A 15,937-nucleotide genomic window follows, 5' to 3' on the forward strand; every position below is an offset into this window, starting at 1 on the left:
GTGTACTATGTATGTGCCTGGTGGGAGCAGCAGAGGCCAAGAACGGCACTGGTTCTGTAACTGGAGTTACAGATAGTTGTGTGAACTCCTTATGGGTTTGGGAGAACCAGACCTGGGTCCTCTGCAAGAGCAGCAAGTATTTTTAACTGCTGATTCAGCTCTCCAGTTCCAGGTGCAAACTTTGAAATGATTAGTTGCCTTCGTTGTGGTTCTCTATAAGATGTGTTAGCAGAAGATGGCCTGGGGAAGGCAGATTTTCTGGCTTAGGATATTGGAGTGAAGTAAAGAGTGCTTTAAGAATTAAATTCCTAGCTGGACGGTGATGGCAAATGCCTTCAATCCCAGCACTCAGGAGACAGGCAAGCAGATCTCTGTGAGTTCAAGACCAGCCTGGTCTACAAGAGCTAGTTCCAGGACAGGCTCCAAAGCCACAGAGAAACTCTGTCTTGAAAAACCAAAAATAAATAAATAAAAATTTAAAAAAAATTCCTGTCTCTGTTGGCTTCTGTATTGACAGACACCTTAACCTCCAGGATTCTGGCTACACTTGGCTCACAGAAGAAAAGCCTCAGGACCCTCAGCAAGTCATTCAGTTGTCCTAGAGAACCTGAGGCCAGACTAAGAGTAGGAGTTCCTGGAGTTCCGGGGTGGAAATGCTTCCAAGCATCCACTAAGCCATTCTATTTGGGGATTTCCCCTTTCCTGGCTCTAAAGCTTTCTATCACCTTCATGTAGAAAACTGAACCTTCTGCTTTGATGGGCAGCCTAAGGCTGGTCTGCCTTCTGCCTTAAAAGTGCTTTCTGTTGTGTTTCTATTTCTTCTTAGGTTATGTCTTGTTTCTCCACTTAAAGTTTTTTTTCTATTCTGTTCTGTCTGGGTATTTCAGAACTTAGACTGTTAGGTGGCATAGCCTCCACTCCTCGTGGCAACTCCTGAGGGTCTGTTCTATCAAGTTACTCCAACTTTGCTTATGATTAGATAAAAAAGAAAAAGTGGCATATTATTATAAATTAGTATAATGTAATTTGGGCCACTCTACACATTTGATTCTGTGTAAATACGTTCATTGAATGGATCTCTAAATTATGTAAGTATTTTACATCTATTTCACAAGTGTTTTTCAGAGAATTGGGAAGTTGGGGAGAGGTTCTCATATTCAGGATTTTGTGGTAGTGTACACTCAAGATTTGGTCTTCACTGGAGGAAAATCATCTATAAAAATAGAAATGCCGAAGTTGTTTCAGAAAACCATAGCCAGGAGGAGGATGAAGCAGCAGCAGCCACTAGTGGGCAGGCAGGGATGTGACGCTGGAAGGGATAAGACCCTCAGCCCAAGTGTGGCAACCACAGAACCTGCCTTCCCACGTCCAAGGGAAATTATAGAAGACTGGAAAGAAAATGTCTGAAGTCGTGCCCCCTTCTTGGACCCAGCAGGGTACTCTCATTCGATGCTACTCTTCCCTACTAAGAGGAACAACACCCTCACCCCGCCCCTGCCATCCCAACGTGGGGAATAATGGGGAAAATAAAGACTTGGAGACTACTAGGCACATACCCTCCTTTTTCACACTAGATATTCTAAATTGGAATCACACAGGGCCATCCTGCTGGCACGACCCTGTCAGAGTGATTGGTTTAGTCTCTAGGTTGGCAGACTTTGGGCCCTGTTCACTATTGTCCTGATGACTGATAGAGGGCTCATATTGCATAAGGCTAGGGAGAAAGTAGGGAAAGCATACCAGGACCATCCATCTGAAACTCTTGTCTTTGATGAGGTGGTCTCACAGCAGAGCCTAATTGTAATATTAATGATAGAGTAGGAGATCTAGAGTGTTGGGTAATAGCCTTAAGATCATGAGGAATTTAATCAGGCTACATGGGACAATAGCTCCTAGCAACAAAAAATGGTTTAGCTCCCGCCTGACTGTTCAGCTTCACCTCAGAAACAATATGGACTACAGTAGATCATTTAGTACAGAGAGGTAACCATAAAGAATGTAGAAGGATGCTGCTTTAACCTGATAGGCTAGGCATAGTTGGCTGAACAAAAATCTAAGGCAGCTGATGACACTGCCTTTGACATGAAGAATAGAGGAGGATTCTTCAGTGTCAACCTCCTGTGCCTTTGGCTTCCCAGCCTCCCTGGCCCCAGGGCAGCCTTCCTGCTTTCTCCATTGCTTATATACCTTTGCATATCTATCTGCTGTTGTAACTGTGCTCTGACTTTCACAGCCTCCCTCTCCGTTAAGATCCCTAACTAACAATTATATGCCCAGCTGCAGATGCCATATTTCATGTAAAACTGATATGACTTATTATAACAATAGGAATGAACAGGAGACAAATAGGGGAACTTCATAATCTGCAGTGTGAGAGCACATTTGTACTTCCTATCACCTGTTTGTCCTGAGTTAACCTTTAACGTAGATATAGTCTGGATGGTGACTCAGGAAAAATGTAGGACCGGGGAGGCCTAGGTGTACACGAGCACCTCACTGCACAGAGAGAGCTGATAATGAGGGGAATGTGCAGGCAGTGATAAGAAAAGAAGTACGAACATCATGAATCTCCTGGACTAGGCAGGCTTCCCAACCTGAAGTTCAAGACAAAATTTTGAAGTGATTAATCACCTCTGTACCAGCTGCCTAGACAACACACTAGTGGGAGCTGGCTTGAGGCAGATTTCCTATGGTTTCTGAGATTGCTGGCTCTCTATATCAAATGAGCTTTCAAGATTCTGCTTTTTGATTATTTAGTGACAGACATGCGATCTCTGGTATTCTGGTGAGATTTTCAATAGTCATTCATTGCCCATGTCTGTGGATGACCAAACATCCTTGTGACTTTCAGGGTAAATCTTTTCCAAATGTGTTAACTTAGTCAACCATGAGATCCACCATCCCCAAAGGTAAGAAAGTCATCAGAAAACATGTAAAACCTCTAGCTGAGAGTTCACCACTTAACTATAACTTCAATGTTCCTATCAGTACAGTTGGAAAACACCTTGGTTTATGACTTTCTTTTGTGCCTTAACTATGATAACCTCCAAAGCACATTTCCACATTGGAACATGTTATTTGGGACAATTGGAATCCATGTTCATATTTGGGTAAAAAATGAGCTTTTTGTTTTATTTCTTTTGATTGAGAGCTGTGTTTGGTGTCAACAGTCCTAAACACATAAAGCTGAGGATTTTAAGAGGGAATGAGCAACTGAGTCTGGAGAAGTGGAAGAAAATATAGATGAAAAGTGTTGCTTAGATTTAGCAATCCTGGGGCCACTGCTAATCCTGATGGGTACTTTAGGCAGAAAGTGAGTGAGGGATCCTGACTGGAGGGGGCTGATGCTTAAACAGAAATGGGAGAGTAAAGGCCATGCGTGTAAACATTTTCCCAGAATTTATAGCACACAGCAAGACATTAGGCATTATGGGGCAGGGTATAGATAAGAAGAAGCCTCAGTCAAGGAGGGTGTAAACAGTGTATCACCAGGTTGACAATGACGGGAAAATAGTGTAACCACCAGGTTAACAATGACAGAGAAGAACAAAAGTAACAGATAACACTGAGCCCCTCTGAAAAAAAAAATCTATAAAACCCTGGATTTGGAACCACAGATTCCTAAAATTTCTAATCCCGTAATTATGTTTCTATTAAAGAAGTGGTTCATACTTGACTTTTATTTCTTAGCTGCAAGGAAAGACTTAGGGTTGGGCTAAAAGAAAAGTTGTCATGTCCTAGAAAAAAGAAAAATAGTCCAATTTCCTCTAGGAGTGACTTGACCATTGACCATCAGGCCTCAGCAAGTGCTGTGGTGACACAAAGAATGACTTGACCTTTATGTAAGGAAACAAGGACAACACACGAGAGTCTATGGCAAAAGCTATTAACACTCCTTCCTAGGAGAGGTGAAGGTCACTCGGCTCTCACGTAAGATTCCAGTCACCATTCCCACCACCCCTGCCCTAGAAGCACGTAATTTTGTCACTGTGTACATGGCCTGGGAAGGGTTATCAGCAAATATAGAAGGTGGGAAGGTTGACTGAGGGCTAGGGTTCTTCAGTAGCTGCTGGGGAAAGGACTTCTTGGTGATATCCTAGCAAGAGTCATCCATGCTCCTGTAAGTAGCCCCTCACCCATGTATACTCATGTTAATATTCTGAATGGAGTTTTGATTTGTTAGACTTGACTTGGATGGAATAGTTGTTCTTGGTCTGTTGGTACCCTATCTTTCTGGGGTAATTGCCATGTCTTCATGTCTCCCCAGGAAAGAAACAACCATATAAACATAAAATATATTCATAAAAATGTATTTGTGAACAGGTATGATGGTATATGCCTGGAGTCTCAGTTACCTGAAAAGATGATCCAGAAGGATCTCTTGTCTCTTGAGTCCAGAAGTTCAGATCCAGTCAGGGCAATAAGGTGAGATTACATCTTAGTGTGTGTGTGTGTGTGTGTGTGTGTGTGTGTGTGTGTGTGTGTGTGTGTGTGTTTATATACAGTGGAATAAGGAGGAGAAGGGAATTAATTAATCACTACTTAAAAGCACTCATTAATAAATGAAAGGAGAAGTGAGTATATTTACACACAGAGTTACCGAGCAGCTTACTTTCTGCATATTTTTTGTTTGTTGCAAGACCAGGTAAATCTGACTCTTCAAAGGCACTTCTCGGTTCAGTCTTATATTTAAAAGATACACGACTGGAAAAGAATGAAAGTTAATATGAATGAAAATAATCAGAAAATTTACAAAACAGATTTAAGATACAAATTTGGAGAAACATAACCATGCCCATTGAGGGCAGAAGGCAGACTGAATGGATAAAGAACCCTAAGTGGAGAGGACAGGACAAACCTATTGCTAGGACAGGAAACAGGGCACATGAGGTACTAATATTCACAAGCTGACATGAACTTGGTTCTATGAGATCTGGGGAACAGATTTGAATGGAAAGTGGTGAAATCTGGTCTCAGGGACAATTCACACATCAGATAGGATGACAGCAATTATATGGTGCCATAACATGGTACTAGCTTCCCAAGGATCCCAGCCTGCAGAGGGCCTGTCTAGATTCCCTAGCCTCCATAAACCCATGAGTCGATTCTCCTGATAAAAATCCTCTTAAATCTCTCCTTGAACTCACAGAGACCCTCCTGCCTCTGCCTCCCAGGTGCTGGATTAAAGGTGTGGACCACTATGCTGGGCTGGTTTTAGCTTCTCACATTATCAGATAATCTAAGGCAAATATGGCACTTTCAAGCTTTCAGCTGAATTATGATAGTTACATTTTTGACTTCTTAAGGTTACATGATTTATCTTCTACGCTCTCTGTTACTGTCTTAGGTGCAGATGGAGCAATTGTGCCTCCAAATTCCTCATGAAGATCAGATAGCAGGGGCGTAGTCAAAGGCTTTTTTCTTTGCTCAAGATGAACGTTGGTTTTCTGCAGTGACGTCAAAATGAAAAAAAAGAAAAAATAAGTGTTCTTTCAACAGGCAAAATTCTATATATTAAGGACAAAAATTAATCTATACATACACATACATACACACAGAGAAAGATTGAGATGTAGCCAGAGACAGAATTCACGTGTAAGGGAATAATGGAAAATATTTAAGATTTAAAATTGAAGGCTGAGGCCTGGGCAGTCTAAGGGACCGCTGACAGTGGAACCAGGATGTATCCCTGGTGCATGAAAAGACTTTGGAAGCACATTCCCCATGGAGGGATACTTCCTTGACCTAGAGGCAGGAGGGAGAGCCTCGTCCCTACTCCAAATGACTTGACAGATTTTGTTGATCCCTCCTGGAAGGCATCACCCTCCTTGTGGAGTGGAGGAGGGATGGGCTGGGAGGGTGGTCTGGAAACATGGGAGGGAGGGAGAGATGGAGGGAAGGAAAGGGAACTGGGCTCAATATGTAAAATAAGACAAATAAATAATAAAAAAAGAAAGCAAAGAAGTGAAAAAATAAAATTGAAGGCTGAAAACATTATGTATTTAAGCTTGAAAAGAGTCTTTTACCTTTACTTTGTGACTTTTATGATACTTTCCCCATCTATTTAATAAAGGTAACACACTGATAACCATTCAGGAGCCCTTCTAACTCTAATTTTTTAGTGTTTAAGGAGAGACCTTTATAATTTCCTCTGAATTGAAACCTTCCTGCCTGGAGGGAAGCTCATGAAACCTATAAGAATTAGGAAGTTGAGAAGGTCAAAGATTTTCAAGGTCCCTCTAAAGTTATAGAAGTTGTAACCAACTGCTGGGGAAGAGGAGCCTCTTTCCATGGAGCCTCCTGCAAGTTGGGAAGGGAACCCAAGGATGTGGCTTTTATGAGTTATCACTGATGCTGGGGTGGGCGTTTGGTGATGTAGCTGCATGCTCTCATAAATCAACTCCCATAAACTCATCGGTTCACCAACTGTTTGATCTGTCGTCCATGCTCCATCTATGATGAGAAGATGTTTGCTTGTCTCTCTCCAGAAAGAGTCATAAATAAATCACATCTGTACAGGGACCAACAATCAAATATGATTTGGAGAGTTGCAGCTGCATGCCTCCTCTGATGGGTAGTAGTAAGTCATGCTACTGACACTGAGTCATCCTTTGTATGCAATTTTGACATGGCTTTCTTTCCTTCTGTAGTGTTGGCTGTGTGCTTCCTGTTATGAGTGATAAGGCATGCAACCAGGATTGAGCCACCAGAGATTTTAGCATCCTTGCAAGATATCCCAGGGTGATCATCTTCCTCAATGTAGAACTTGGTAATATTACTCTTGAATGACTGAAGTCTATGACATAAGTAAGGACATGCTTCCCAACTGGCTAATGAGCCAGATAATTATAATCCCTGTAAATGCCATGGATGTGATGGTAAGCAGGCTATGGTATCACTTGTATGGTCTTTGCATATAACCGAGGTTCTGTTCACCCAGCATGAACTTGCCATGTAAGAAAGGAATTACCATAAGAAAAAGGCATGTGGATGCAAATCTCAACACTAGCCTCTGATTTGGTAGAAAGGACGAAATAAAAGGATGGGATGTAAGTGTAAATGGCATTTCTCATAGTGTGGAGGACTCTTGAGAAGAATGTAGAAGCTACATTTGTCAGACAGCCCTTCCTGGGAACAAAAGACCTGGAACCTGGGAGAAGGTTAGAAAGTGGCAAGAGAGTGGTGTAGAAGTGACAGAGGGGAACCCTCAGGTCTGAGTGCTAAAGAAAACCCACGGTTCAGCATGCAGATAGGACCCTAATAGGCACAGTGTAGGAAACTGTGACAGGCAGGGAATATTCGATATCTGAATGACTTCAACCAGGAGATACTTCTAGGTAAGGAGAAGAGCTTCTCACTACTTAGCTTCTGAGGTCAAAGGACAAAGGATGGAAGAGTCTGCATGAAGTAGAAGCAGAGCAACCAAGCAATAGAATTATTCATTCCTCCTTCAGACCAACATGGAAGGATCTGAGGAAATCAGAGGGAAACAGGTTCCTGGTGGACTCCCACTTACAAGCCAGTTATTGCCAGCTCGAGTGCCCCTGTGCCAGGGACTGGAAGGCAGCAGAGGGTGGACAGGCATGACTAAGGGAAGTGTGGCTTTGAGAGCCAGTGCTTGATGCCCATTCCAAAGCCGGGTAGGAATGGGCTCCAAACACGGAAGTGGGTCTTCAATGGCCTTGCTGATCTCCACACTGGGATACCATCTCTATGAGGAAGGAGAGCTCTTCAGATCTGAATGACACTGGCAGATAAGTTGGAATCAGAAGGTTCTACAAACGCTCAGGGGATGAAAAAGGATGATTGGACTTGTCCAGGTTACTTGAAAGCAAAGGTGTGGCAAGATCAATGTCAAGCAGAGTTCCTTCTGGGAGTTGGGATTGCTAGAAATCCAAATACTGTGCTTATGAGTCTTCGGAAGGCTTTAAAGCCTGGATGGCAATTCTGGGACCATTGGGAGATGTAGAATGGACCTCCAGCAGTGGCAGCATCCCAGGATAAAGAGACCAGATGTCTCATAGAAGTTGACAATGAAACAGGGGAAGCTAGTAGTATTTTCATCCACACCACTGTACTCGGCTTTGCCCCTTTGATAAAACAGTTGTTTCAAGTGATGGGGTCTTTTCTTGTCATATTAAACTTTTCCAACTTACAAAAAAATTCCCTTAGCTTTTAAATCCCAAGATTAACTAACACTTGGTTGGAATGAGTGTAAAAATGTTTTAAATTATATAATGCATTTATATGTCATACATAACATATATTTATTATACATTGAGTCTTTTACAGACTTGTAAAAACATTGTGTAAGAACAGTAGAAATATCAGCTGAGGATTTTGAAAGAACTGTGAGTTGAAAAGGCACTTCCAAGAGCAATAGGGCAGTTAGGGGATTGCCCCAGTGGAAGTGGTAGGTTGCCTGCCTATGAGTGATTGCCCATGGAGGTCTCCAACACTACTAAAGTCGAAAGGCTATTGTCTGTATTGTTGGCTGAGTGTTAGAACTGAACTAGGTAAGACCTTATGGCTGGAGATGTCACACACGTTAGCTGAAGGATATGCAGAAGTCAAACAGACTAAACTACAGGTTTCCTCCCTGCCAGATGGCGGTTGGAGCTGTAGGCAACTGTGAGTCTATAGTATACACTTTATAAACAATTTCCAGGGAACAAAAATCAACTTGTTCATATATGCTGAAACTCTAGTATTTGGGAAGTATTTGTTAACCGTTTTTCCTAGAATTCTGAGTTTACTTTGTTTCTATATGGTCCAATTACTATTAATTCAGTAACAATGCCAAATGTTACTTTCCCTTTTTGAAGTTTCATCTTTTTTTTTTTTTTTTTGAGAATTTTCTACACTACATTTTGATCATACTCTTTCCTCTTAATCAGCTTCTCTGAGATCTGCTCCCCCACCTCATGTTCTTTCTTTGTTAAAAACAAAGAACCTCAAACCAAGACAAAACACACAATAAATATGCAGTTCAATTTGTGTTGACTAGCTAGTCCTGAGCATGAGGCCTGCCCTGGAGTGTGACTGTTATACTCCTTATCACTCCTTTGAAGAAAACTAATTTTTCCCTCTTGTGGCAGCTGTCAAACACAAATAGCTTACAGTAGGTGTGGGACTTGGTGATTTTCATGTATTTACCAGTAACTTTGTATATACTTAGCATATTGGTAACAACTGTGGGTAGACATACTTGGTGTTTAAGAGGCAGTACTTTTTAAAGCAGTTTTGATACAAATGTGACCTAGAACACAACAGCTAGTTAGAAGTGATCTTGTAAGGTTAATTTCTGTCTTTGCTGTTCTTTTTTGTGCTACTGGGGCCAGCTCTCTACCACTGAGTTACGTACTTGATCACTTTTTTTTATTATTTACCTAGATAAAGGGCTTTCAATTGCTCTTCTTACAAAGTTGAACGGCATTTATATGAAAATATAAATGAATTTGTCATATTAATACATCGTTAATTGTAAAGTACAAATCTTATCTGAAATGTTAACTTTCTAACAAGTACAGTGTTCTTAGCATCCACTTCATATACCTTTGCTCTGATGGCTGCAAGTACCCTTGCATTCTCATCCAGGGCTTTTAACTTCTCCAGGACTTTCCCCATCATCTTCTGTCAACCAATTCCTGGTTAAAAGGGAGGAAGAAGAAGTATACAATTCAATTCAGACACAAACACATGATGGTTATTTAGGCATAAGGAGAGAGCCCATTTCAATTACTGCTTTGGGTACATTTCAGAGCTTTGTTGGTCACAGAAACAGCCACAGAATTATAAAAGTGCTCAATTGCTTTTTTTTTTTTTTAATAGGAACCCACCCAGAACTTCAAGCTTGTCACATGAAAGCCAGATGTGCTTCCTATTGAAAGTGAGGCTGTGTGATTGAACATCTGTTCTCTTTTGTCATGATATAATTTAATTTATTTTTCTAATAACTTATTTATTTTTGTTCTTTGTGCATTGGTGTTCTACCTGTGTGAGGCAGATGTCTGTGTGAGGGTGTCGGATGCCTTTGGAACTGTAGTTACAGACAGTTGTGGACTGCCATGTGGGTGCTGGGAATTGAATCCAGGTCCCCTGGAAGAGCAGCCAGTTTTCTTAACCTCTGAGCCATCTCTTTGACCCTCATGATATAACTTAAATGAAAAGCATGCAAAGGCCTCAACTTCATACAGATAACTAAACTTAAATTGGTCCATTGGTATTCAGTACTTAGCAGGCATCTAGAGGCAGCTAATCTGAAAATCCTTATTGGGGTTCAAATAATGCAAATGAGCTGGTTGGACACCAGAATGCGAATGCTGGGTAGGTGTGCCTAACCCTTGGTAATTCTAAGTCAAGAAGGTGAAAACAGGTAATTCCCAGAGCAAGCTGGCCAGCAAGAGTAGCCTTGTTGGTGATGTCTGCTCTAGACTGGAAGGTATGTTTCCTGGCATCCATCTCCAGCCTCTACATGTATACCCACACAGGTGTGCTGCCTCAACGTGCATCCACACACAAGTGAATATGGTAACACACACACACACACACACACACACATACACTATAGCAAGAAAATGAGAAGAGAAATGAATGCAGAATCGGTAATTCAGTACTCTCTTTTATGTTTATTTTAAAAATTTGGGCAGATGATTGCATGTCTTTGCTCAATGAATTGAGTGGGATCCAGTGGCACTTAATTTTAAAAATTATCATGGCTCACTGGAAGTACTGAGCTCACCTGTGTTTTTAAAGAACACCAGTCAGTGTCAATACTGAATTTCCTTCTAGCTCAAAAAGTCCTTCCATATCTCTCCCATATGATACTGGACATTATCCAGTCAGTATTACAAGGGACAGCTGATGGGAGATGTCATTCTGTAAATATGTTTCTCATACTTGTTAATGCATAAAGCACTGTTGGCCAATAGGAAAGGAAGATAGGAGGGACTAGGAGACAAGGAGGAAAGAGGAAGTAGTAAGGAGGAGTCAAGATAAAGAGTCTGGAGAGAGCAGATCTGCCAGCCACCTCTCCCCGGTAAAATAAGACCACGTGGAAATACATAGAAATGGGTCAATATGTAAGACAGAGCTAGCCGATAAGAAACTAGTACCTGGCCAACAGCATTATATCAAATACAGAGTCTCAGTGTGTTATATTGGGGCAGGCGCGGCGGAGGGACAAGACCGGCGGCGGGAGGAAACACCTTACTCGTTATAGACAGCCACACCTGAAAGGCAAGGATTCACATTGCTTGCTTCTTCATTTCTTTTAACTTCTACTACTTTCCCTCACCAAATATTGTACCAACTATGAATACCCACCCACGTGTGTATGTGTGTGTGCATCTGTGTGGTGTGTGTGTGTGTGTGTGTGTGTGATGAGAGATGTCATTCTGTAAATATGTTTCTCTTATTGGTTAATGAATAAAGCACTGTTGGCCAATTGGAAAGCAAGATAGGTGTGACTAGGAGACAAGGAGGATTCCGGAAGTAGTAGGGAGGAGATCCAAGATGGAGGATGGAGAGAGCAGAACACCGGCCCCTCTCTCCGGTAAGATGAGACCATGTGGAAATACTTAGATTAATAGAAATGAGTTAATAATTAAGACAAAGCTAGCCAATAAAAAATACTTGTAAGTGGCCTACAGCTTTATATCTAATACAGCATCACTGTGCGTTATTTGGGGCTGGCACGGCTGGGGGGGCTAGACTGGCAGGAAACTAGTCATAACAAAATGTGTGTGTGTGTGTGTGTGTGTGTAAAATCTCTATACAAATAAAATAGGATAAAAGCAGATCTTTTGAGATTCCATTTCACCTCTGTGTGGGTGGACTCTGATACTTACCTGGTTATTCAGTGGACATGAGCTGAGGCATTTTGAATGCAGCCCAGAGGCTGGGAAGGATGTCTGTCATCTTGTTGGGATAAGATCTAAAAATGTTGAAGATGTGGCTGAGCTGGTGGCCTAAGCTTGCATAACTGGTGTGTGTGTGTGTGTGTGTGTGTGTGTGTATATATGCATAGTGTGTGATATGTGTGATGTATGAACAATATGTACATGAGTGCCAAAGGAGGAGGATGTTAAGAGCCCTGCTCCATCATGTCCTGCACTATTCCCTTAAGACAGAAACTCTCACTGCAACTAGAGCTGGCCAGGAAGCCCCAGTGATCCTCTCTCTCTCCTCATGCCCCAGTGCTGGAGTTAACACTGTGAGTACAACCATGCTTTCTTTTTTATGTGTCTGGAGATTTGAACTCAGGTTCTCATGCTTACACAGCAATGGTTCTTGCCATTGACTGAGCCATCTCTCCAGCTCCAAAGCTTGATTTTTAAATGTTGAGCCTCTGGGCCTCATGTGGATGTGTTTCACCCAAGAGGGGGTATTTTAAGTAGGCAGTTAATTCCTCTCATTTCCTCTTGGATACTCACACACACCATCCCTTCTCTTCACATCCTGTTTGCAGAAAATGCTACCCTGCCTTAAGATGGATTACTGATGCTTCCTATAGTTCCTTCCACATTCCCATTCTTGGTGGACTCCAGGCCACCCAGTGGATATTAGATGGCTTTCTGTTGCCTTAGACTGTATACTTTATGAAAAAGAGAGAATTGCCTATCTAGATCATAGTTTTGGAGCTGAAGTCTAAGATTAGGAAGTTTCATTTGTTCATCTCTGAGTGAAACCTTATGGCAAATGGTATGAGGATGGTGACAGGAGGTACAAGAACCATGATGTCATATATAAAGCCAGAGGGAAGGCAGGGTCCAGTTCGGTTCTTTTATATATGCCCCATTGTAAGATCAGATTGGTCCCTCTATGGCATACCCCAGTGACCTCAGTATCTCATATCACTACACTGGAGACCAACCTTTCAATACACGAACTTTTAGGGAGGATGCCCTCAGGGAGGAGACCATGTCCAAATCAAAGTACCAATGTGACAAAGAACTTGTGCTTGGAAAAATATGGGGCATGGGGACACAGACACCTTCCCCATATAGGGCTCATGGCTACTAAGACAGGAATGGGTGGTCTCATGGGCCATGTGCCAATTCACACAAGCCTAGGCTCCTACAGGTGGGAGAGGGAGGTCTCATAGACCACCTGTCAATCCACACAAGCTTGGGCTACTGCAGGTGAGAAAGGGAGGTCTCATAGGCCATGTGCTAATCCACACAAGCTCAGGCTCCTACAAGTGGGAGAAGGAGCTCTGGATCCAGGTGTCAGCATATTGTGGTCACTGCAAGCTTTGAGGGTCTCCTGCAGGAAGGCAGGGGAAGATTTTGGAAGAGACAAATAGTTTATCTGGATGCTACAGACTTTCCTTTTAGAGCCAGGAACAGGTCATTTTGTGTTTGAGAAACAAGGATGGAATTTAGGCTTCTGTTTTCATCACAGAAGTGGATAGGCCAAAATGTCTTCTAGTGGAGACAGAAAATTAATTCTCAGTGAGAAATAAGAAGGTGAATTAGCACATTGAAGAGAATGGTTTCCCCAGCTGGAAAAAGGTGCAAATGACACAGAACACTAAAATCTGCTGCTTACTCATGCTAAACAATAAAGCAGTCTCTTTAGGGCAGCAGTCCTCAACCTATGGCTCATGACCCCTTTGGGGGGGTCGCATATCACATATCCTGCATATCAGATATTACATTGTGATTCATAATGATTACAAAATAACAGGTATGAAGTAGTAATGAGATAATTTTATGGTTGGGGGTTACCACAATGTGAGGAACTGTATTAAAGGCTTGTGGCATTAGGAAGGTTGAAAACCACTTCCTTAGAGTGAGATGTCCTGTGTCTTCTACTTTTAGTGCCCTCTGTCTCCAATGTCACAATCAACATAAGGTGCAACGTGCCTCCTCATTTTATACACATACTACTGTATCAGAGAAAGATAATTATGATGATACCTATTGTTTTCTGTCTCCTATTTCCTTCACTGCAAAGTTTCTTTAAACTCCAATCTGTACTTCAGGGTTCTAGTTTCCTACATCCTCTTTGTTCCCAATCTACCACTATCTGGCTTCTAATTAAATCAGCCCCTAGATTATCACGGTCTTCTGAACTAACGAATACTTTATTTTTGCTCTTAAATTATTTGAACTTTTATAAATTTGTCAGTATTGATTATGCCTTGCTATAGAAATTCTTGTCCCCCTCAGTTTCCATAACATCAGTCTTTCTGCCTCCCTGGAAGATTTCTTACCAATGTCTTCAGGCCCTCTCGTCAAACACTTGTATCCCCAGGAGCTACATCATGTCTCTCATTGCTGCACATTTTCCCCAAGACATCCTCTTACGAATCCATGACTTCATCTACTGCCATCCATTTCCAAATAAGTTCTCCTGAGTTGCAAGCCTGTGTATACAGCCCAATCCTGCAAAATTCCTCCATCATTCCTTTTCTGTAAACATGACTCTCTTCCAACCTATGTGATCACTCTAGCTTTTCTCAGGCTTCTGGCTCACACACTGGGGTCATCATAACATTTCTTCTTAGCTATGCTACAGAACAAGACGAAAACATGGATACAGATTTCTGAGTGTCCCTTCAGGCCTCCAAAGTAAAAATTCAGGGAGTGAAGATTAGGGACCCTCTTATTCTCCTCCTGGGTATTGAAGTAGGCAAGCACTTGGCTGCCCAGTATCCAGTCTAGGAATCTACTGGGGTGTGTGGAATGTGCTGCATAGATCATTGACTAATGAACTCTAGTTATCTATTTTTAAGTGTTATTCTGATGCAGGTCTTCCCAAACCTGGATTTACCTCTTGTGTAAATACACACAATCACATTATCCAGCATAGGACCCATCGTAAGTATCTTCTTAGCTCTTCTTGTCTTACCTAATGTAACCTCAGTTGAGGAGTTTATAAGTTATTGTTTGGATTTCTGCAATAGTTTCATATATATATATATATATTTCCTTTATATATTTGATGAATTAAGTCTATTTTTTCATGTATTTGCATTGCCTTTTTCAAGAAACTACGACTTGTCTTTCTACTTAAAGCTTCAATTTCTTCAAAAACATAATAAACAACACGATAACTACTTGCTGCATTATACATGGCTCATAGTGTGGCCTCTGAATTCAGTACTGCGTGATCACTAATACTTGATTTCCCAGCCACGAGGAAGATCTGTGGCTTCCCATGTGTGCTCATCTTCCTTTGCTTGTTACTTCTTAATATTCTCTGTTTATAGGGCCAGTCTTCCATTCCATTCCTCAGTTCTTTTCATCAAGCAACACCTCTACAGGAGTAGTCCCTGTGCACCATAATTTGGATTGGAACTGTCTGCATGCAGAATTCAGTCTAGTGGCCACACCCTCTGAACCATGCACTTCTTGAAGGCGGGAACCACATCTAATTAATCTCCAAGTCTCTAATACCCTCACAATGTAAGTCGTTAGCTGCCAGGGAGAAATGCTCAGCTGTGACTTCTGTGACTGCCTTTGGCCTCCAGCAAGGCTCTTGCCTTTGGCAGGACCCTCTTGAGGTTCCTCTGGATCAATCCATCAAAAAAAAAAAAAAAAAAAAAAAAAAAAAAAGGAAAAGGCAAAGGTAAAGAAAACTGCTGAAGGGAGAATGAAAGCAACAGAGCCCGTATTCAGAGCACTCTGACAAATACTAAACAGACTCAGCAGGTTGTCTCTCTCTCTCTCTCTCTCTCTCTCTCTCTCTCTCTCACACACACACACACACACACACACACACACACACACACCAGTACTAATACAACAAGTTAGGGGAGAGTTGCATCAGGGTGAGTTGAGTGGCATGGGAGCAGGTGGAGGGAGGAGGAGGAAGAAATCATGTGAACCCAGTAGTCATGCATAAAATTTCTCATGAAGAAAAACAATCATCTAGAACAAACAAAAGCAAACAAACCACTCAAGCAACTAAACAGGCCCCTCTTTCTCGA

The 15,937-nt window shown here is 41.9% G+C and overlaps 1 protein-coding gene across 1 annotated transcript in view; it reads right to left on the bottom strand.

Annotated features, from left to right (window-relative positions):
- Positions 1–9,642, bottom strand: part of CUNH1orf141 (chromosome unknown C1orf141 homolog) — a 35,143-nt gene extending 25,501 nt beyond the window's left edge. The window contains exons 1-4 of the mRNA XM_051187984.1: positions 9,529–9,642; positions 7,517–7,711; positions 5,290–5,447; positions 4,613–4,704 (exon numbers count right to left, since the gene is read on the bottom strand). Coding sequence (XP_051043941.1) covers positions 4,613–4,704; positions 5,290–5,447; positions 7,517–7,711; positions 9,529–9,630 — 547 coding nt within the window. The 5' untranslated portion in view covers positions 9,631–9,642. The remainder of the gene's footprint in view (positions 1–4,612; positions 4,705–5,289; positions 5,448–7,516; positions 7,712–9,528) is intronic.
- Between the last annotated feature and the right edge of the window lie 6,295 nt (positions 9,643–15,937).

This window comes from Phodopus roborovskii, unplaced genomic scaffold (assembly GCF_943737965.1).
Source record: "Phodopus roborovskii unplaced genomic scaffold, PHOROB, whole genome shotgun sequence".
Lineage (NCBI taxonomy): Eukaryota > Metazoa > Chordata > Mammalia > Rodentia > Cricetidae > Phodopus > Phodopus roborovskii.